The sequence below is a fragment of the Oncorhynchus masou genome, chromosome 21, assembly GCF_036934945.1.
Source record: "Oncorhynchus masou masou isolate Uvic2021 chromosome 21, UVic_Omas_1.1, whole genome shotgun sequence".
NCBI classification, from domain to species: Eukaryota; Metazoa; Chordata; class Actinopteri; order Salmoniformes; family Salmonidae; genus Oncorhynchus; species Oncorhynchus masou.
The window spans coordinates 37,915,648-37,939,725 of NC_088232.1; the positions used below are offsets into that span (position 1 = coordinate 37,915,648).

The 24,078-nt window shown below is 41.9% G+C and overlaps 1 protein-coding gene across 2 annotated transcripts; it reads right to left on the bottom strand.

The window, feature by feature from the left end:
- LOC135508297 (macoilin-like) lies at positions 1–24,078 on the bottom strand. Of its 2 annotated transcripts, none has more exons than XM_064928385.1 (11): positions 23,889–24,078; positions 19,822–19,963; positions 19,181–19,307; positions 13,401–13,524; positions 11,038–11,216; positions 10,422–10,929; positions 4,107–4,265; positions 2,870–3,064; positions 2,671–2,791; positions 2,066–2,237; positions 1–1,941 (listed from the first exon to the last, which is right to left on the bottom strand). In XM_064928385.1, exons 1-11 carry the CDS (start codon positions 23,966–23,968, stop codon positions 1,739–1,741), a joined length of 2,010 nt encoding a protein of 669 aa, XP_064784457.1. In that variant the 5' UTR covers positions 23,969–24,078; the 3' UTR covers positions 1–1,738. The 2 variants fall into 2 exon arrangements, with proteins under 2 accessions (XP_064784457.1, XP_064784456.1); XM_064928384.1 differs by having other exon boundaries at positions 2,066–2,240.

Consider the following 24,078-nt stretch of genomic DNA (forward strand, 5'->3'; position numbering starts at 1 on the left):
CATACTTAAATACATGTTTTTATACTTTCAACATCAGTTGAAGGACCAATTGACTAAACTAATCTGTAGAAAAAGTTTCCATATACAGTAGGTTATAACCACACAAATGACCATTTCAGATGACAGCAAACCACATCAGGCTCAAGCTATTCCTCCCTGCAGGGAATGAAAATGACGGTTAAATAATATGTAAAAAAAACAATACCAAAGAAATTGTTGACTGTTCTTAACACCTATGTCCCAGGCAGTAGCCAATACTGTAACATTTACAAAGCTTTCAACTACGTAAACAGTCTACTACAAACAGGTGAGCAGTTTTCCCACCTGCTTGACATACTTTAGACAAGTCAGAGGAGAATGAATGTCAAACACGTCAACCAATGTCTTTGCAGTATATTCCTAGAAAACAATCAATCCTTTCTTGGCAAATGGGCTGAAGTTGAGTATTCAGCAATAAAGGGAGATTTATCATGCAGAATTCTGTGGAAAAGTCACGTTCATTTCCAGAGCCGTATTTCTTGTATAACTTACACACACAGGTCAGAGAGACACACAAAATCCATCAACGGTGGAATTTTAACCGTGCAATTAAGTCAAAACAATAAAAACATAATTAGGGACAATAGTTAAAGGAACAGGAGTTTCCAGTAGAGAGATGTGTTATAGTTGGATGCAGTAGACTCTCATGCTGGGAGCCTGTTTGGAGTAGACTTCGTAGTAACGTTACCATATTAGACCATGCTAGACAAGTGGCCATATTGTCAGAACTGTTGAAAGTAGATGGGCTATCTTTTCTGAACCTATGATTAGGGTCCAGGTTATAATTGTATGTGGTTGGAAAGCCCTGTACTTCAGTCCTTTCTAGCATAGCAGGCTACTAACTCCCACCACTGAGGTCCTGTCTCAAGGCACTGTGATCATGACAATTTGCGAAAGAATATTCTGAGCTTAAAGAGAAGGCATGTCATTCTCTTAATACAGCCTTTGCTTAACACTTTTGGAAAGTATTGTAGAAATTAGGGTGCTTTTTGGGAAATAAATGTAATTTTGTAGATGATACTCAACATTTGGAGTTGTTGAGGATAGTTTACGGTGACAGTTTATCCCTTGTTATTCTAACATAACATCTTGGTACAGCTCTGTTCTCATCCCAATGATTTTTTTTATTCAACTTTGTGGTAAGATCAACAAGTAAATAGGAGACCACACAATCCACTTTCAAACATAATAGAACCAATACCACAAAACCCCAAGAACAGCCAATGGAACGTTCAATTTGGTCTGATATTCACGACTGAAAAATACCATTGACAAAACAGGGCTCGAGTCCATACAAGCGTACAGATTGTAACGTCCTACCATAAAAATAAATGGGTATCCACTCTCCGCAATAAGAACGTCCAACATGGAAATAAGGGTGAGCACTCCTGCTTGCAGAGATCCACATCACAGATTTTAAATTTAAAAAACCAACACCAGACTTAACCAAGACCAAGTAACAGATGGAGTAGAAGGGGGAACTGAAACATCCTACATAAGCCCAATTCTGTAAGGTTTCACTAGACATTTACCAAAAGAAAAAAATGGTTTACATGTGATTTCCCTTAGTCTTCTAAAAAAATACTATAATAAATAGTCACAATACAACATCCTTCGGATCTGACAAGGAAAAACAAGTCGGAGTTCTGGAGGTCGGCTTAAAAAAATGAAACAAAGAGTGACGGTTTGTAGGAAGCGTTCACTTTTTGAGTGGCTGGTAGATGGAGGCATTTGGGTCCAGGCCGGAGGGACTTGTGTCCATGAACTTGGAGGAGTAGTGGGGGGCCATGGGAGTCATGTTGCTGCTGTCAGCTGTGTAGGAGATGCTGGGCATGACAGCCATCACCTCAGCTATTTTCTGCTTCAGGTCCTTGATCTCCTGGTCCTTCTGCGGTATCTGACCTGAGACAGACGCACACAAAATGTCAGATAAGACATTCATGTCATGCAACCTATTCTACATCAATCACATACAGTAGGAAATAGGTGTGACTGAGGCAGTACTGCAGAGGGGCTAGACACTGACCTTGTGCAATCTCCAGTTGTCTCTTGGCATCACCCAGTGCTGAGAACAGGTCCAGTTTGATGCGGGTCTCTGCAGACAGGCTGTTCTCCAGGTGCTGGGTCTTTTCCTGCATGGCCGACAGCGCTGACATCAGCACTTCTGTGTCCTTTTCATTCTCCTTGCACTTCTGGAGCTCCTGAGGGGGAAGAACACATCACTAAGTGACATTGTCTGTGTGCCAGTGTACAGCAGGTGTGAATGAGTCATTTTACAGAGTTACAGTTCATAGAAGGAAATCAGGCATTTGAAAAATTCATTAGGCCACAATATATGGATTTCACATGACTGGGCAGGGACGCAGCCATGGGTGGGCATAGGCTCACCCACTTGGGATCCAGGTCCACCCAAATCAGAATGAGTTTTTACACCATAAAAAGGGCTTTATTGCAGACAGAAATTCTCCTCAGTATTTCTGGACCAGGACATGTCACTATGGAATGCCCTTAGCCCTAATTATTTAAGAAGACTAGGTCTAATATTAGAGTCAACATTTTAGCTACCTTAACTAAACATGTTCTTGACATCCTGTTTTCAACAAAAACATACCCATCTTAACTGAACCTCACCTGCACGGTCATCTCCAGCTCTCCGAGCTGGTCTTCTTTGAGCTTGATGTCCATGGTTAGTTTCTTACACTCCGTCTCCAGCTCCGTGACCCGCCTCCTCATTGTATCTGTGCACTCCCCCCTGTGGAGCAGACAGAGAGAACTCAACTAAACGCAGATATATTTATGAAATAGTTGTGAATATCTCTGGAGCCTATACCTGGATGCGGCTGCTAGTGCGACGGCTCTGGCTGCAGTGGCATCCTCCAGCTTCTTGCGTTTCTTCTCATCTGCAAGTTGTTTCTCTGCGTTGGCGTGGGCCTCCTGCTCAACTTTCAGCCTCTTTTCCAGCTGGCCCATGGTCTGCTTGTCCTTCTGCTTGTCCTTCTGCTTGGCCTGGATGATGTTATGGAGTCTGCACACACACAGCAGCCACAGACCATGCAGCACCATGCTAGCCAGCAGCCAGTGAGATTCCATTCCACCCCCAGTGTGTGCATGCTCACTCTTAACAGTACTAAAAGGTAGTCATTTTCATCATGAGTATAAGTTAACCGTGTGTGGAGATGGTGAGAGAGCAAGATGGCCGAGTTTGGTAACCAAGTAAACTTTAAATAATTTCTTTGCACTTTCGTAACCCTTAGCCTAGCATCCTTTGCCTATCTTTGAGCATAGCCAACAGAGCTATGTGCACCAGTCTCCACCAACAGACCGAACGAGTGAAACAGACTCTTGAGCGGCAATAGGAATAAGCTGGTCATTAGGGGCAGGCTGGGAGGGCCTACATGTCACCTTTAATTGCATCAGATAATTAACACCCATAACCACCGAGTTTGTGTCTGTATGTACATGCTAACTACCATATTAGGGTGGTCTTATGTAATGCCCCTTACCAAGGACACCCAGGAGTCCCCAGCTGGTCAGTGATGACTTAATTGGCCAATTATAGCAGCCAGATGCATAAGTGCTATTTCTGCTGCTGTGATATGAAGCAGACAGGATCCCCTCTATAAACTTTACTATGACCAGTCCTCACACCAGAATTATTTGTATTTTAGACTAGCATTTTGACATGACATTCCAAGCTCAGTCCTCGGTTTTCAAGCAGTGATAACCTTTAGGTCTGAACTAGGTCCCCTGAGTTTTTCCTGACTGCATTACCCCGACTAGGAAAAGCCTCACGTGCTATTGTAAGTATGGAGTAGGAAATTCACTTCAATGATCAAGTTGGAATATTGTGTTTTACCCGAGTTGCGACATTTCACGTTTTCAACCAGAAGATGGCATCCTTTTTTGACAATTACAAACTTATCAATGTGGATAATGTAGAATGTTTGTTTGACCATATTGTCAAAATTAAGCAAGCTACCTAACTTTATTAGCAACGCTAGCCCCACTGGTCCCAGCAGGTGATCAGATCCAGTAGTCAATTCCTAACCTTTAACCTGCCCACTCACTTGTTCTGCAGCAGCTCGTTCTCCTGGCGCAGCTGGCCCAGTTCAGAGCGGATGGAGCGCTCAGCGCTGCCAAGGGAGACGATCTGACTGAGCAGGTCCTGCTCCACCTGTCTGCTGGCCTGAAGGTCTGCCTTCAGCTTCTTCACATCCTGCTCCAGCCTGCAGTGGTAGAGAGGGAAAGGAAAGAAAATGAGGAAGGGATGAGAGAATTTGATAAAGATTCGGTGTATGCAGAAACTGTAGGTTTTGGATCATCCACAATTCCTTTCTCCAGGCTTTGGTAAAGGTTTATATTAGTTTAATCTGCCCATAAGACTGTTTTAGTAGGGCCATCTTTGTACTCAACTCTTTTCTGTGGAGTGCTGCTGCGTAGAGGTTTGTATTTGGCTGTGGCCTAAGTATTACGGCTGTCAAAGCCTCCTGCTGATGGCAGATTCGCCTTCAGCCCTCCATTCTGGCTGTTGGCCTGTCCCTGACAGTTGTTTTAGTGTTTGTCTGTCGTCAGTTGTTTTCCTTAGCCAATCAGGTCATTGCCGATTGATATAGTCAGCGTTTTGATATTCCAAATTGTTGATTAAGCTGTAACCATTTAATTATGTGTTGTTCTGAATTGATGAAATGTCTCCTCTTTGCGCTTTAAAATGACTTACTTTTCTTTCATACTAGACACAGCTTTTGTCTTTACAAGTGTACAATCAATTCAACACTAACCAGTAAGAAAACACCCTTCAGCCAAAAGTGTTTACAGCAAAAAATTTGACTAAGCCTATAGGCTACTGTCTAGGGCTGGGACTATACCAGTATGGCGATACTTGTTTCCTTGCCACGATACTAACAAAACAAAGCTGATTTAACTTTTAGGAAAACGGCCCTAATGTTGGAAACAAATATGTTATCCAGTCACATTTATTTTACAAGCTATAGAAAACATTTGATATACACAGCAGGTTATTGAAGGACCGAAGAGTTAGGTCTGCTTCGCGGTTCCATTTTTGCCATGGAAAAAATATTGCAATACTGGTATCGTCACAGCCCTACTACTGTCCAAATAATGTAGGCAGGGAAGCCCCAAGTCAGTGTGGCAAAAGCAGGGCACACATGTTACCAATCACGGATTACAAAAAGAAAACCAGCACCGTCACGGACCAGGATGTCTTGCTCCCAGGCAGACTAAATAACTTTTGTTGCCCGCTTTGAGGACAATACAGTGCCACTGACACGGCCCGCAACCAAAACATGCGGACTCTCCTTCACTGCAGCCGACGTGAGGAAAACATTTAAACGTGTTAACCCTTGCAAGGCTGCAGGCCCAGACGGCATCCCCAGCCCCGCCCTCAGAGCATGCGCAGACCAGCTGGCTGGTGTGTTTACGGACATATTCAATCAATCCCTATCCCAGTCTGTTGTTCCCACATGCTTCAAGAGGGCCACCATTGTTCCTGTTCCTAAAAAAGCTAAGGTAACTGAGCTAAACGACTACCGCCCCGTAGCACTCACTTCCGTCCTCATAGTGTGCTTTGAGAGACTAGTCAAGGACCATATCACCTCCACCCTACCTGACACCCTAGACCCACTCCAATTTGCTTACCGCCCAAATAGGTCCACAGACGATGAATCTCAACCACACTGCACAATGCCCTAACCCATCTGGACAAGAGGAATACCTATATGAGAATGCTGTTCATCGACTACAGCTAGGCATTTAACACCATAGTGCACTCAAAGCTCGCCATGGGTCTCGACCCCGCCCTGTGCAACTGGGTACTGGACTTCCTGACGGGCCGCCCCCAGGTGGTGAGGGTAGGCAACAACATCTCCACCCCGCTGATCCTCAACACTGGGGCCCCACAAGGGTGCGTTCTGAGCCCTCTCCTGTACTCCCTGTTCACCCACGACTGCGTGGCCACGCACACCTCCAACTCAATCATCAAGTTTGCGGACGACACAAGTGGTAGGCTTGATTACCAACAACGACGAGACCGCCTACAGGGAGGAGGTGAGGGCCCTTGGAGTGTGGTGTCAGGAAAATAACCTCACACTCAGCGTCAACAAAACTAAGGAGATGATTGTGGACTTCAGGAAACAGCAGAGGGAACACCCCCCTATCCACATCGATGGAACAGTAGTGGAGAGGGTAGTAAGTTTTAAGTTCCTCGGCGTACACATCACAGACAAACTGAATTGGTCCACCCACACAGACAGCATCGTGAAGAAGGCACAGCAGTGCCTCTTCAACCTCAGGAGGCTGAAGAAATTCGGCTTGTCACCAAAAGCACACAAACTTCTACAGATGCACAAACTTCTACAGATGCACAAGGTAGTAGTTTTGGAATTGTTAGCTCGATTACTTGTTGGTTATTACTGCATTCTAGAAGCACAAGCATTTCGCTACACTCGCATTAAACATCTGCTAACCATGTGTATGTGACAAATAAAATTTGATTTGACAACTTGCCACAAACACCATCATTCGACTTTCTGCTGATTTCACCAACAACCTTACACCCCCACTCACACCAATGTGTCTGTACAGCACCAGTTGTACAACTAAAGAGCCAAAAAGTTCAGACATACAACTCAATGTTCTCATTTTCAGCCAGCATAATTTTGTGGCAAACCATAGATTGTAATAGTCCAACTTTCTCACACCCCAGTCCAATGATATCACAGCTGAAACAGGTCTACTTAATGCCTATCTATGTGCAGCATGGTCCGTTTGAGATCAGGGACTGTGGGATCTGATAAAAGGGAGGCACCCTTCATGCACCAGCAAGTTACTGATACTTTGGCCTGAAAATGTGAGAACTGTGACATCCAGGCAGGAATTACTCCAGTTAATACATTAGTGTTGTCACAATACCAGTATCACAACACTAGGAAGTAAGGAAGCAAAGGAAACAAAAACCTTTAGCAATTTCATGAGGAAAATGTTGGGGAAAAATAGCATTGTCACCCAGAATCAAATTTGTTTATTTTGCAAGCTATAGCTGACATTATTTTAGAAAAGTAAGTTTTAGAAGGACCAGAGAGTTACTCTGCTTCGTATTTCCTTTTTTGCCAAGGGTTTAAGATAAAAAAGAAACAGAATAGGGCTAAGCACAGGCAAAATCCTAAAAGAAAAGCAGACAACCAGGTTTCCAGACACTGGGAGGCAAATTCACATTTCAGCACAACAATAACCTAAAAAACTAAGAAAAAATAGAGAGTGGTACTTAGTATTTGCCCCAAACATAACACGTTGTAATCAGAACAAAAGGTTTAATTGCCTTGCAACATTTTTTCAGTATTACTTTAGTGCCTTGTTGCAAACAGGATGCATGTTTTGGAGAAGAAAAAAAACATCTGTAAAGGTTTCCTTCTTTTCACTGTCAATTGGGTTAGTATTGTAGAGTAACTCAAATGTTGAGCCGTCCTTAGTTTCCTCCCATCACAGTCATTAAACTCTGTTTTAAAGTCACCATTGGCTTCATGGTGAAATACCTGAACTGTTTCCTTCCTCTCCGGAAAATGCGTTAGGAAATCTTCGTAGTGACTGGGTGTATTGATACGCCATCCACAGTGTAATGACTAACTACACCATGCCCAAAGGGATATTCAACGTCTGCATTTCTACCCATCTACCAATAGATGCCCTTCTTCGTGAGGCATTGAAAAACCTCCCTGAGCTTTGTAGTTGAATCGCACTGTTTGAAATTTACTGCTCTACTGAGGAACCTGGCAGACAATTGTATTGGTGGGGTACAGAACTTAGGTAGTCATTCAAAAATCATGGTTAACACTTATTTCACAGAGTCCGTGCAACTTATTGTGTGACCTGTTAAGCAAATGTTTACTACTGAACCCATTTAGGATTGAATACTTTGTCTTAAAACCTGTTGCTACTCTAGGGGCAGTATTTTCATTTTTGGAAAAAAAAACGTTCCCGTTTTAAAACGGGATATTTTGTCAGGACAAGATGCTAGAATATGCATACAATTGACAGCTTTGGATAGAAAACACTAACGTTTCCAAAACTGTAAAGATATTGTCTGTGAGTATAACAGAACTGATGTTGCAGGCGAAACCCTGAGAAAAATCCAATCCGGAAGTGCCCCATATTTTGAAAGCGCTGCGTGCAAATGAGTCCCCATTGAGCTGTGAATGTGCTATGAACCAGCTTACGCTTTCTACGTATTCCCCAAGGTGTCTACAGCATTTTGACGTAGTTTTACGCATTTATGTTGAAGAATACCCGCTCCCAGAGAAAATCTTGCGTAAAGTACAGAGATAGCCATTATTCCAATCGCTTCTACTGAGAAACCAATTGTCCCGGTGGATATATTATCGAATAGATATTTGAAAAACACCTCGAGGCTTGATTCTAAACAACGTTTGCCATGTTTCTGTCGATATTATGGCGCTAATTCGGCATTGTCGTGACCGCAATTTCCGGTCGATTTCTCAGCCAAATGTGAAGAACAAAACAGAGCTATTTCGCCTACAAAAATCATCTTTTGGGAAAAAATGAACTTTGGCTATCTACCTGGGAGTCTCGTGAGTGAAAACATCCGAAGTTCAAATGTAAACGATTTAATTTGACTGCTTTTCATAACAAGGTTGCCTGCAAGGCATAATGCTATGCTAGGCTATCGATACACTTACACAAATGCTTGTCTATCTTTGGCTGTAAAGCATATTTTGAAAATCTGAGATGACAGGGTGATTAACAAAAGGCTAAGCTGTGTTCCAATATATTTCACTTGTGATTTTCATGACTAGGAAGATTTTCTAGGAAGATCTATGCCCGTTGCGTTATGCTAATTAGTGTCAAATGATGACAACGGTCCCGTTCACGGGATGGGGTGTCACTAGAGGTTAAAACATCTGCTTTTATTTTTAATTCATTGGTCAAAACTTGTTTTAAATAAACATCATTACACTTTGACATTATGGGGTATTATTGGGTGTAGGCCAGTGACAAAATCTCAATTTAATCCATTTTAAATTTAGGCTAACACCAATGTGGAAAGGGGTGTGAATACTTTCTGAAGGCACTGTAACTGATTAATGCTTAATATATGGTAACGACAACTTAAACTGGTATAAATGCAAAGACAAATGTCACGATTTTGGACAAATCCGTCAAGACACCAACCATGAGAACGGGAAAAACATAGGCTTTAAATCAACTGGTGAATTTTATTGAATATAGCTATGATCCCCCATTATATCTTAACTTCTCTAGGGTAGGGGGCAGCATTTGGAATTTTGGATGAAAAGCATGCCCAAATTAAACAGCCTTCTGCTCAGGCCCAGAAGATAGGATATGCATATAATTAGTAGATTTGGATAGAAAACACAAGTTTCCAAAACTGTTAAAATAATGTCTGAGAGTATAACAGAACGGAGTTGGCAGGCGAAAACCAGAGATCTATTCAGGAAGTTGGATTGTTTTGGTTTGTAGTTTTCTATTCAATGCCATTACAGTATCCATTGACTTAGGACTCAAATTGCAGTTCCTACGCCTTCCACTAGATGTCAACAGTCTTAAATTGTTTCAGGCTTGTATTCTGAAAAATGAGGGAGTAAGAGCAGTCTGAATGAGTGGACCCTGCCGTGTCAGAGCTTTTTCATGCGCGACCGAGAGAGTGCCTTTCTTATTTGCCTTTTATGTTGACAACATTATTGTGCGATTTAAATATTTATTATTTAGGATAACAACAACCTGAGGATTGAATATAAACATCGTTTGACATGTTTCTATGAACTTTACGGACACAATTTTGATTTTTTTTTGTCTGCTTGTTGTAACCGTGTTTGATCCACAGTAATCCACAGGGATTACTGAAGAAAATGAACAAAACGTAGGTTTTTGGATATAAAGAGACTATCGAACAAAAGGAAGGAACATTTATTGAATAAATTAATGTCTGAGTGCAAACTTATGAAGATCAAAGGTAAGTGATTCATTTTCTCTCTTTCTGACTTGTAACTCTTCTACTTGACTGGTTACTGTTTAATAATTTGTCTGCTGGGCTATGTTCTCAAATAATTGTAAGGTATGCTTTCACCGTAAAGCATTTTTATTTATTTATCTGACACCATGGTTGGATTCACAAGAAGTTAATCTTTAAACCTATGTAAAATAGTTGTATCTTTTCCAAATTTTTAATCTCACTGGATGTTGGCCAGGTGGGACGCTAGCGTCCCATAGACCCTAGAGAGATTAATGTAGTGTAAAAAAAAAATGGCAGATCAGTGACTTAACAGCTGTAACAATTTGTCCAGTATTGGAAATCCTCAATGGTACTCTGGTTTATAGAAAGACCCTCTTACCGTACAAGCGCCTCAGGCTTGCTTAGCTGATTGTTAGGGATGCAGTTGTCTGTTGGATCCCTGTGAGAGCCGACTGCTGGACCCTTCCCTGCTGCACACTTCTGCTTCTTCCCCCAGGAAAAGGAGGAAGGGGCTGATGGGACGCTGCCGTTGGTGGCGCAGTGTCTGCAGGGCAAGGAGTTGACTGCCGCGTTTCTGCTGGAGTTCTTGTAGTTTTTCGAGGATGAGGAGTTCTCATCCTTCAGCAGCAGGTTCTCTGTGCTGCCCACCAGCTCTGTGGTGAGTATCTTATTGTTCATATGGTTCTCCATGTACTCCATCTCCTGGAGTTTAGAGTCTACCGATGACGGCTGGATGCTGTTGTGTTGCTTTTTGGGCTCGCGGCCCTCTTTCCCTTTATCTCTGTACTCCAGCTCCGGCAGTATAGCTGCCATTTTTTTACTGGCGGGGGCGCCATTCTGTGAGACTGGGATGGAGTCCATCTCAGATATCCCTTTAGCTAATGCAGCTGAATGGAAGGTGGAAGTAAGAAAGAAGAGAATGAAAGTGAGATTAAACACATTTGACCAACATCACTTGGACTGTGTCTGAAGCATCAGTTGTGTGCATCTCTCACCTTCCTCTGCCTCCCTTTCCTGTCTCTGGAGCATATGTTGCTCTGGTGGCAGGGCCTGCAGCAGGAGCTGCATGTAGAACTCGTTCTCCTTCTTCACTACCTCCTGCCTTCTTAAGCGCATCTTATAGCTGACGTAGCTGTTGAATCCAAAGCCCAGCGTCACCACTGGGTAGCCAATGCTACAGAGAGATGGATAGAGTTCAGGGAGGTAAGTAAGTTCAGACAACACATCACCAAGACAACGATTCACAAGATGACAAGCATAGGTGCTATGAAAAAAGCCTTGAGATGAAGATCACCCAGGAAAGTAAAGCTGGAGGAATGACTTGCCCTAATATCCTGCATTACTATAGAACAGCTCAATTACAGTACATTATACAGGCTCAAATCTAAATCCACTCAAATGTCTTAAAGAGTATTTAGACTATAAATGTAGGTATTTTCAACCAAACAGTGGTGTATGACCTTGTAGAAATATTCCTTAAGCCATCTTAGAATATGTATGCTTTTTAATAATGCTACAGACTGAAACCAGCATGCACTCTCTCTCTTTGTGGAAAGTGGTGTCTGAGCTTGGGGGATATACATACAGTGCCTTGCGAAAGTATTTGGCCCCCTTGAACTTTGACCTTTTGCCACATTTCAGGCTACAAACATAAAGATAAAACTATTTTTTTGTGAAGAATCAACAACAAGTGGGACACAATCATGAAGTGGAACGACATTTATTGGATATTTCAAACTTTTTTAAATCAAAAACTGAAAAATTGGGCGTGCAAAATTATTCAGCCCCTTTACTTTCAGTGCAGCAAACTCTCTCCAGAAGTTCAGTGAGGATCTCTGAATGATCCAATGTTGACCTAAATGACTAATGATGATAAATACAATCCACCTGTGTGTAATCAAGTCTCCGTATAAATGCACCTGCACTGTGATGGTCTCAGAGGTCCGTTAAAAGCATCATGAAGAACAAGGAACACACCAGGCAGGTCCGAGATACTGTTGTGAAGAAGTTTAAAGCCGGATTTGGATACAAAAAGATTTCCCAAGCTTTAAACATCCCAAGGAGCACTGTGCAAGCGATAATATTGAAATGGAAGGAGTATCAGACCACTGCAAATCTACCAAGACCTGGTCGTCCCTCTAAACTTTCAGCTCATACAAGGAGAACACTGATCAGAGATGCAGCCAAGAGGCCCATGATCACTCTGGATGAACTGCAGAGATCTACAGCTGAGGTGGGAGACTCTGTCCATAGGACAACAATCAGTCGTATATTGCACAAATCTGGCCTTTATGGAAGAGTGGCAAGAAGAAAGCGATTTCTTAAAGATATCCATAAAAAGTGTCGTTTAAAGTTTGCCACAAGCCACCTGGGAGACACACCAAACATGTGGAAGAAGGTGCTCTGGTCAGATGAAACCAAAATTGAACTTTTTGGCGTAAAAGCAACACAGCTCATCACCCTGAACACAACATCCCCACTGTCAAACATGGTGGTGGCAGCATCATGGTTTGGGCCTGCTTTTCTTCATCAGGGACAGGGAAGATGGTTAAAATTGATGGGAAGATGGATGGAGCCAAATACAGGACCATTCTGGAAGAAAACCTGATGGAGTCTGCAAAAGACCTGAGACTGGGACGGAGATTTGTCTTCCAACAAGACAATGATCCAAAACATAAAGCAAAATCTACAATGGAATGGTTCAAAAATAAACATATCCAGGTGTTAGAATGGCCAAGTCAAAGTCCAGACCTGAATCCAATTGAGAATCTGTGGAAAGAACTGAAAACTGCTGTTCAAATGCTCTCCATCCAACCTCACTGAGCTCGAGCTGTTTTGCAAGGAGGAATGGGAAAAAAATTCAGTCTCTCGATGTGCAAAACTGAGAGACATACCCCAAGCGACTTACAGCTGTAATCGCAGCAAAAGGTGGCGCTACAAAGTATTAACTTAAGGGGGCTGAATAATTTTGCATGCCCAATTTTTCAGTTTTTGATTTGTTAAAAAAGTTTGAAATATCCAATAAATGTCGTTCCACTTCATGATTGTGTCCCACTTGTTGTTGATTCTTCACAAAAAAATACAGTTTTATATCTTTATGTTTGAAGCCTGAAATGTGGCAAAAGGTCGCAAAGTTCAAGGGGGCCGGAAACTTTCGCAAGGCACTGTATATATCATTACTTGTATATTATGCTTAACAAGCTGAAATAATGTTGTTTTCCGAGAGTCAAATGGGGCAGAACACTTCCCTCCTTGGCCTGTGGGTCTGAGACAGAATCTTAGTCCATCTTCCTCACAGATCCACACATATAGCCTAGACAAAGATCCTGCCAGGGCTTGGACAAAACACTTAACTTACCAATGTGAAGCGAATGGGCGACACAAGTCGACATGGAAGTTCTTCAGGTCTTTGAATCTGATGGCTGCCTCTATGTACACAAAGAGTATCCAAAGGGACACTGTGGGGAGACAGACCCCCCTCTCTGTGAAGAAAAATATAAGTTTTAGAACAGAAAACATTTTTTTAAATAATTATATGTGCAGATTTACTTCCTCGGAACATGAAACCAGAGACTTACAGGGTGGTCAGTACAGCAGCCTCCCTTACCAGACAAAGAACAAACATCACGACAGCAGCAGAGTAGATCAGCTTTTGAGTGATGAAATGAGATACACAGCCACAAAAGGGCAGCTTTTCAGTAGTGATAAGGAGAGGGGGATAGCTGTTACATTCTCCAGCAAGAAAAACAAAAGTTGCCGATCAAACAGAAGGGGGAACTAACAAAGAGTAACTGTAATCAACCAAAACAGTTGTGGTTTTAGGAGGGGTTCTGAAAGACACTCCACTGAATGTTGACTAGCAACAACAACTGGGACCCAAGACACCCACCACGAGCTCCCACTAAATTTGCCCAAGAAGAGGCAAACAAAATAAAAACCCACATCAAACTTAGACACAACTTAAAAGGTGTTAACCCTCCACATCTCTCAAGACAACTGGAACACTGGGCCAGCCAAATTCATTCTGACTAACGAGATGACAAGCCAGCACAGGTGTAAAACATACGAGGTGACACCAATTGGTGCGCCCAACATGCAACCTCAATTTAAATGGAAAAACCAAAGTCTGTAACAAATCACAATATTATTTTTGGACAATGGTGGAAGAAAAAAAAATCTAGTATGAATTCAACTGAGAGTGGCTTAACCCTCCTGCTGGGTTCCGGTCAAATTGGACCCATTTACAAGTTCTCTCTGAAAGTTAATTTAATCTGATTGTCATAAGGTTCCATGACCACACAAAATACATTTAGATAATTTTCATAGCATTTTGGGTGTTTTTATTTAACTTTTGTACACCTGTTGTGTTCCCGGTCAAAATGACCGGTCATTAGAAATTAATGGGTTAGAGTACAATTAGTGTATAAAATTGAGTTCAGGCACATGCCCATTCATCAGATGGAAACACTTCCTCGCCCAGATCCCACATGCATGTGTGTTTGAGCGCGCACACACACACACCTCACTCCCCTTCTTGGCTTCCATGGCAACCCCCATGGGAACCTTTCCCCAATAGAATCTTTCCCCCACGGGAACCACACCTGTTGGCATTCTCACAAACAAACAATTGCAACATTGTTTCAATAATATATAGAACTTTTCTAACAGCTCTGGTATATAAAGCTTTTTTGAGGCCTTGCTCACCAATTCATTCTGTGACAGCACAATGACCAAACGATATACTGTATGTGAGGCTCTTGATCATATCTTTGATCATGACATTGGTGATGAGGAGACAGGCCAGGAAACTGACAGTGAAGATGCATTAGAGAAGGAAGTGTCAGAAGTTGAAGACAACACAGAATATGATCCAGACCAAGAGACAACCAATGTGGAACAATCCTGGAATGAGGAAGCGGGCTCTGCTGAGGTTGTTACATTCCGGTCAAAGAATGGGAATTTGTCCTGGTCGTCATCCCCACCTGAGAAGAGAGGTCGGCTGAAAATGTTATCAGGATGAGCCCAGGGCCAACGAGATACTCCATATCCCGGGTTGAATACATAAAATCCTGCCACTATTTAAAAATGTGAAATGGTTTCAAAACAAATGTCCTTGTTAAACTTTGACACAAAGTAGTCTGTGATAAATAGCACAATATGTTTAATTTGAGTTTATTATAGTCAACATAATCCATACATTGCTTTTTTTTACTCAAAAACGAGTTGTATGAGCTCAGGTCAATGTTTTTTTTAATTTCACCTTTATTTAACCAGGTAGGCCAGTTCTAGAACAAGTTCTAATTTACAACCGCAACCTGCCCAAGATAAAGCAAAGCAGTGCAACACAAACAGGGAATGAACAAACGTACAGTCAATAACACAATAGAAAGGTCTATATACAGTGTGTGCAAATGAGGTAGGATATGGGAGGTAAGGCAATAAATAGGCCAAAGTGGCAAAATAATTACAACTTAGCAATTAAACACTGGAGTGATAGATGTGCAGAAGATGAATGTGCCAGTAGAGATACTGGGGTGCAAAGGAGCAAATAATAATATTATTATTATTATGGGGATGAGGTAGTTGGGTGGGCTATTTACAGATGTGTTATGTATAGGTGCAATGATCTGTAAGCTGCTCTGACAGCTGATGCTTAAAGGTAGTAAGGGAGATATGAGTCTCCAACTTCAGTGAGTTTTTGCAATTCGTTCCAGTCATTGGCAGCAGAGAACTGGAAGGAAAGGCGGCCAAATGAGGAATTGGCTTTGGGGGTGACCAGTGAGATATACCTGCTGGAGTGCGTGCTACGGGTGGGTGCTGCTGTTGTGAGCTGAGAGAAGGTGGGGCTTAAAACTAGCAAAGACTTATAGATGACCTGAAGCCAGTGGGTTTTGCAACGAATATAAAGCGAGGGCACAGCAAACGAGAGCATACAGGTCGCAGTGGTGGGTAGTATATGGGGTTTGGTGACAAAACAGACTGCATCCAATTTACTGAGTAGAGTGTTGGAGGCTATTTTGTGAATGACATCGCCGAAGTCAAGGATCAGTAGGATAGTCAGTTTTACGAGGGTATGTTTGGCAGAATGAGTGAAGGATGCTTTGTTGGGAAATAGGAAGCCGATTCTCGATTTAATTTTGGATTGGAGATGCTTAATATAAGTCTGGAAGGAGAGTTTACAGTTTAACCAGACACCTAGGCATTTGTAGTTGTCCACATATTCTAAGTCAGAACCGTTCAGAGTAGTGACGCAAGGCGGGCGGGCAGGTGTGGGCAGTGATCGGTTGAAGAGCATGCATTTAGTTTTACTTGTATTTAAGAGCAGTTGGAGGCCACGGAAGGAGAGTTGTATGGCATTGAAGCTCGTCTGGAGGTTAGTTAGCAGTGTCCAATGAAGGGCCAGAAGTATACAGAATGGTGTCGTCTTTGTAGAGGTGGATCAGAGAATCACCAGCAGCAAGAGCGACAATGTTGATGTATATAGAGAAAATAGCCGGCCCGGGAACTTAACCCTGTGGCATTCCCATAGAGACTGCCAGAGGTCCAGACAATAGGCCCTCCAATTTGACACACTGAACTCTGTCTGAGAAGTAGTTGGTGAACCAGGCCAGGCAGTCATTTGAGAAACCAAGGCTGTTGAGTCTGCCGATAAGAATGCGGTGATTGACAGAGTCAAAAGCCTTGGCCAGGTCGATGAATACGGCTGCGCACAGTATTGTCAATGAGGCCTAAAGGCCATGAATAGCAAATAGAAGTTTAAAACTTGTAATGTTCACAAGAACTTAAGTTGATAAAAAGATCTAACGCAGCATTAGGTGATAATGTATTATTATGGATATATAACCAGCTATAAAATGGGGTGGTCATTTTGGACCGGGAACACAGAATGAATTAACAGGAAACAAAACACAACAAGAGGGTTAATAAGCCAAGTCATATAAAATGGAGACAATAGAACATTTGGGCTTCTATAACAATAAGACACCAGAGTGTCCTCTATAGACTTCAGCTATTGGCCCAGATCATCCACATTTTTAAAATGTTATTCTGACCAGACATTTTGCGCTGCTTTGGTGAGACTTTAATCTGTCGACATTGTTCTCTTGCTTTGTGCAAATAACATTTATTGAAATGAGCAAAAGCAAATAGGAATAGGCAATTAGTCAGAATGTCAACCACACACTGCCCTGCGTTGAATGAGCAAATTCTGATTGGAGTAATTGTTTGATAGTGATTTTTACCTTATCCTATTCAGACAATTAATCTATATCCTGGTTGTCCGCCTTTTTATTTTTTTTACCTGCCCTGGACAAGCATTAATGTCAAAGCCTGATGGTGTGGTGTGTGCAGCAGGCGTTTGGCATCTCTGCTCTACTGTGGCATTTGGTCTCGTCAGGAGTTCAATTTTACACCGAAGCCCAAAATGTCCTGGTCAACAGGAGCTACGGCTAAATCGCACTGACAACTTTTACAGACATCCACAATCACTTACGGACGCTGCAGGGAATTCTGAGAAGTAAGCCGGCTCGTTGTAAACATAACACGCAGATTGGGAACGTGGAAGAAATCTGGTAATGCATGCTTCACACCCAATGCAGAGAAACACACACCTGTGTGTGTTCAGATGATACTAGGAGAGCTTGTCAATGTAGGTCACTCAAGTTGAGTGTATTCGGAAAGTATTCAGACCCCTAAACTTTTTCCACATTTTGTTACGTTACAGCCTTATTCTAAAATGGATTAAATAGTTATTATTCCTCAATCTACACACAATACCCCATTATGACAAATCAAAAACAGGTTGACATTTTTGCACATTTATTAAAAAAAAAAAAAACTGATTACATTTACATAAGTATTCAGACACTTTGCACAGTATTTTGTTGAAACACCTTTGACAGCAATTACAGCCTTGAGTCTTCTTGGGTATGACACTACAAGCTTGGCACACCTGTATTTGGAGAGTTACTCCCATTCTTCTCTGCAGATCCTCTCAAGCTCGGTCACGTCTCTCCAAAGATGTTCGATTAGGTTCAAGTCCGAGCTCTGGCTGGGTCCTGAAGCCACTCCTGCATTGTCTTGACTATGTGCTTCAGGTTGTTGTCCTGTTGGAAGGTGAAACTTTGCCCCAGTCTGATGTCCTGAGCAGGTTTTCATCAAGGATCTCTCTGTACTTTGCTACGTTCATCTTTCCCTTTCCTGACTAATCTCCCAGTCCCTGCTGCTGAAAATCATCCCCACAGCATGATACTGCCACCACCATGCTTCACCGTAGGAATGGTGCCAGGTTTCCTCCAGACTGACGCCTGGCATTCAGGCCAATCTTGTTTCTCATGGTCAGAGACCTTTAGATGCCTTTTGGCAAACTCCAAGCAGGCTGTCATGTGCCTTTTACTGAGGAGTGGCTTTCATCTGGCCACTCTACCATAAAGGCCTGATTGATGTTGTGCTGCAGAGATGGTTGTCCTTCTGGAAGGTTCTCCCATCTCCACAGAGGAACTCTGTCAGAGTGACCATGGGGTTTTGGGTCACCTCCCTGACCAAGGCCCTTCTCCCCCGATTGCTCAATTTGGCCAAGCAGCCAGCTCTAAGTAGAGTCTTAGTTGTTCCAAACTTCTTCCATTTAAGAATGATGGAGGCCACGGTGTTCTTGGGGACCTTCAATGCTGCAGAAATGGTTTGTACCCTTTTTGCTCTGACATACACTGTAAACTGTAGGACCTTCTATTGACAGGTGTGTGCCTTTCCAAATCATGTCCAATCAATTGAATTTACCGCAGGTAAACTCCAATCAAGTTGTAGAAACATCAATGGAAACAGGATACACCTGAGCTCAATTTTGAGTCTCATAGCAAAGGGTTTGAATACTTATGTAAATATGGTATTTTTTATTGATTTCTGTACTTAAATTTGCAAATAAAATGTAGAAAGGGAAGGGGTCTGAATACTTTACAAGTACACTGTATGTGCTCTGTGTATACTATAGCTGGTGCCTCACTCCAGGAAATAGTATTGTGAGATTTGATCCTGTGAACCTCCTGTCACTAGTCCCATTTCTTTACAGCTAGGCTTAAATAGTTCAATACAGTGACCATAGTCTTTATACCCACACACTAATTCACTAAGAAGAAGGCTTACCTGTGTGCCACACGTACTGCACCCACACATAGGTACTGGCAGCGAAGAACAGCCATTGTACTGGGATGAAGAGCAGGCATATGGTGTCAGAGGTAAACGCCACACACACAAAGAACACTGAGAATGCCTAGAAGAGAGGAGATGTGAGGGGGGTAAGTAGGAGATCTGCCAAAAATCAGAAAAACACATTGCTACCAACAATGAGAGATGTGGGTCACATATTATCCACATCAGCATTTATTGCTTGATGATTAAATCACAAGTTAAATACAACAAATCCGACATCAATGCCTCAACTTGAATTGACTACGCTACTTTAAAAAAATTTAAAAAATAATGTACAAAAAAAAGTCAGTTTCATATATAGCCACGAAGTTCTGGCGTATAGGCTTACTGTGATTTGATTGAAAAAACAGCAAGCTTTTTCTACTTTGCTAGCTACTCCATGTGCTTGTGGAAAACACTGGTTGGGGTAGCAGGGGGTGGAAAAACAAGGCAGAGCTAGAGAAGGGCTTAGGCTAGATGGAGCTTCTGGAGAACAACATAGCTCTTTAAACCACAAATCTAGTTAAATAAAAGGTTAACTAAATAAAACAAATAAAGATCAGTCAGGCCCACCCAGGAGACAGCCAGACACTCACCAGCCCCTGGTATCTGAAGGAGTCGTACACACTTCTGATGAAGAGCCAGAAAGGCCACAGGTACTCAAATCTGAACTCGAGCACAAAGTCTGCCAACAGCACCAGAGCCCACACCACAAGGAACTTCAGGTACAGGAAGGTACTGGAGATATATATATGAGAGAGAGAGAGACATTTATGAGTTTGTGTGTCCAACACCACAACCATTTTTCAATAAGATTGGATTGTGTCAAGGTGTGGGCTTTAAAAAGCACCTGATCAAAAACTCAAAGATTAGCTACTCCACGTCTAACCTATTCCCAGATGTCAACTACCTTAAGCGCCTACTGACAATAGTATTTTCTGGCTGGGGGAGTTTTGCTAAGAGCCCCGACACACATTCTGAACATTAAGATGCAGTGCTTGTGGTATGGTTTCGAAAAAATTATGAACATATCTTTCATATCAGCAATTACTACACACCTTTTAATGCAGTTAGTATTCAAGGCTTGACATTCAGGTAAATTTGCCAGTGGCACACCAGCCCAATACAAAGTGAAAACTACTGGTCAAAATGAGAAAATTACTGGTCAGGGCCAAGATCACAGGAAAGCAAGTCATGCACGCAGAAGTTCAATCATGGATGACTTCAGGTTTCATTTGCAGTCTGGCAAAGTATCAATAGCCAACCATATAATCTGATATTTAAACTGATTTTGGTTTTATAAAATGTTTCTAAACAATCTAAATGATGACAATAGCCTTAACATATGAAACGGTTTCAAATGTAATATTCCCCTCCAGAAATGAGCCCAATAACATTCATGAAAAGTAAAATGTTTAGGTAGTGTACATGCTTTATATTGTAGGCATGTGTGCTATTTTAGCATTAAGCATCATCAACTGTATCCTGATGCAGCATCGTGGCTAGACTGGAAACATGGCTGAAGCATGGGGTTGCTCATCTGCATTGTTTACCCCAATGGTTGAATCATTATCTAGAGCAGACTCTAAATATTCTCTTGTTGCTTTTTTAATCTCCTAAATAAAAACTCCCACAAGCCTAATAAAAATTGTAGATTTCTTGACAGTTTATAAATAACTGAATTGTGTGAATATAGGCCTACCATTTATACACTCCAATGGCCATGAGGTGCTTCAACTGTAACGTTTTTTGTCATGCCAGACACTCATTATAAAATGCCACCAATTTACCAAAAAATGTAAATTGAGAAAAAAAATCTAACAGCACCGGAATGCTGGGATCTCGCACTTTTCTATAATTGCCATCAAAATGGTTGCCTTTTCTCCAAGATTGCATTTATTAATGTTGTGAAGTGACTGGGTTTATTAGAACACATTTATTCCCACGGAGAGCAGGAGTTGCAGTCTTGCCAGCTGACAGTTCATATTCCGCTGATAAATAACAGATTTGGGAATTAATGTTTTTTTTTTTTACAATTATAGACTTCAGAATAGCATTATTACAATGACAAATGATGTGTAAATAATTGTCATGTCTTGACAAGCAAGCAACTACACTGAACAAAAAAAGAACACAACTTGTAAAGTATTGGTCCCATGTTTCATGAGCTGATATAAAAGATCCCAGAAATGTTCCATATGCACAAAGTGTATTTCTTAGATTTTGAGCACAAATTTGTTTACATCTTTGTTAGTGAGCATTTCCACCTGACAGGGATGGCATATCAAGAAGCTGATTAAACAGAAATATTGTTACAATAGTGTACCTTGTGCTGGGGACAATAAAAGGCCACTAAAATGTGCAGTTCTTTCGCACAACACCACAGATGTCTCAAGTTGAAGGCGCATGCAATTGGCATACTGACTGCAGGAATGTCCATCAGAGCTGTTGTCAGAGAATAGAATGTTCAACGTAATTTTAGAGAATTATGCAGTTCACACGCATCCAACCGTGGGCGAAACTAACTGCTGACTACCCTACGGAGAAAGGTTTGAGAGCTATTCCACCTCAACAGATTACTAGCTGCAGTTGTCACATGGAGAGGTGCTTGCTGTCACAGTCTGCATGCATCTGCCCTGTTTCTAAGCTTTTTTATGTAACTAGTGTAGGCCTAAATTATTTTTGTAGCCTACAATTTAAGACACGGGAATTGACCGTAAGAAGCTTTTAATTAGGTAGTCTTATTTAGATGCACGTGTTCAATTCTGAATGATAGGGTGCAATAAAGACAAAGTTCTTTTGACCAACTGAGTTTGCAAATAAGCTGGAAGAGGGGTGGTTTACTGCGACAAACATCCTTTTCATATGCAGACCAAAACCACTAACTTAGTTTTTTTTATACCTGCTTTTTGTATATTTGAAAGGAGTACAGGGTAGGACATGGAAAAATAAGCCACCTAAAGTCTTTGTCATGATTCCTGCATTTTCACAGACCCTGTAACCAAAATACAGGCAATGGGTCAGTGTGAATGGTTCTTTTTTTGCAGGTAAATTCATTGGGGTGGGGTGGGGTGGGGTGTCAAACTTATTCCACGGAGGGCGGAGTGTCAACAGATTTTTGTTTTTTCCCTTTCAATTAAGACCTAGACAACCAGGTGAGGGGTGTTCCTTACTAATTATTGACCTTAATTCATCAATCAAGTACAAGGGTGGAGTGAAAACCCAGACACCTCCCTAATTTGAATTGCAAACAACCCCCTCGCGAACTAAACTCCACGGTTAAGGAAGTTTCTGATGGACTTCAACTAAATGGAGCAGAGACCAGACTTTGTGGAATCTAGCTCCGATTACATTGATTCGCCCAAGGTCAATATATATATAAAAAAAAAAATCATGAAAACTCCTACCTTGTACCTATGTTTGTCCTCTTGTGTACCTTTTTTTCTCCTATAAAAACGTTCAAATACAACTACCGAAATGAATTTGACTCGTGACAAAATTAAGTGGGAGTATTTGGCAAGGCCATTTTCTTGCCTGCCGAAATCCTCCCCGCCCCTTCTAATTTCCTTAATTTTGTCACGAGTCAGATTATTTCGGTAGTTGTAGTTGATTAAACTTTTTAATCAAATAACGGGGGGGGGGTTGGCAGGCACGAAAATGGCTGGCCGAAATACTCTCCCCTTCTAATTTCCTTAAATTTTGTGACGAGAGTCAAATACTTTCTGTGGCACACAGACCTTCCCAGGTAGTAGTCTGCCTCGCTCACAAACTAGCATCAGGGCGCCCACTCCGACAAGGTTAATTGTCCCACATGGTGACTGATATCATTGACGTGCAAATGAGCGATAGAAAACCGGTCGCGCAAATGTCATCATTCCGAATTATGAAAACAATTGTGCGGTTGCCCATATAGCCTTTACCTAAATCCGCCGCTTGTTGTATTTGATTAACGTCTACTGAAAACGTTTGGATTTCAACAAAGGCACGCAACAAGACGACAAACATAGGTGGGCGTTTCATTATATATATATTTAAGTATTGATCCAATCAGAGAACTCGATTCCAAAGCCTGGCCTCTGATCCACTCAGTTGGAGAAGTTCATCATAAACTTCCTTCACCATGGAGTTTAGTTCGCTAACAACCCCCACCCTTCCCACTAACGTATAAAAGGGTTATACCTGCAAATAAGGAGCTGTTTGAAAAGGGTAATCAACATTTTTATACGTAACATAACAGCTCCTGTCTGAAATAGGTATAACTGTTCCATACCCCAGCTAGGGGGCTGTCTTAGTAGGGCGAATTTAGCTAGTTACTGCAGACAATATGGGATACATAGTTAATCGAGATGCCTAATTGAAGCAGGGGTGTTTAAAACAACCCCAGGCTATGGCTTAGGGCCTATCAATTGGTTCGTAGCCTAATGTTACTCCAAATATAATTTACACCTCTCCATTTAGCTATGCTAATCTGCCCACAAATATACTGGTTACCTACTTGATATCTAGCCAATTTCACTTGACTGCGAGTGTCAGTGACATTTTACATTTAGGAGAGACATAGTAGCTAGCTAACTAGATACTCGCACACAACCCAGCCAAGCATTGAAGGAGTCTTACAAAAAAACCTTACGGACGTGAGAACCCATCGCTTGGCTTCATATACCTGCCGTATATGCCCTCGGTGATTCGGTTCCGTTTTAACGGCCGTCGGAGTTTGCTGCAGTCCGCATTGCGCCGCTTCATCCTCCTCTCCTTCGCTTTAGTTTTTGATTTCCTACTGTAATCTTATCCAGTTTTCTTGCATGAGAAGACAAATACAATAAATTAGGTCCCTGTGAAATATTGCTGTAATT

What these genes read in the sequence shown, in the direction of transcription:
- LOC135508297 (XM_064928384.1), bottom strand. Translation starts at nt 23,968, where the DNA reads ATGAAGCGGCGCAATGCGGACTGCAGCAAACTCCGACGGCCGTTAAAA. An exon ending in CCTTCAGATACCAGGGGCTG is followed by an intron (nt 19,308 to 19,821) that starts GTGAGTGTCTGG and finishes CCTCTCTTCTAG; the next exon opens with GCATTCTCAGTGTTCTTTGT. An exon ending in GGAAAGGGAGGCAGAGGAAG is followed by an intron (nt 10,930 to 11,037) that starts GTGAGAGATGCA and finishes CCTTCCATTCAG; the next exon opens with CTGCATTAGCTAAAGGGATA.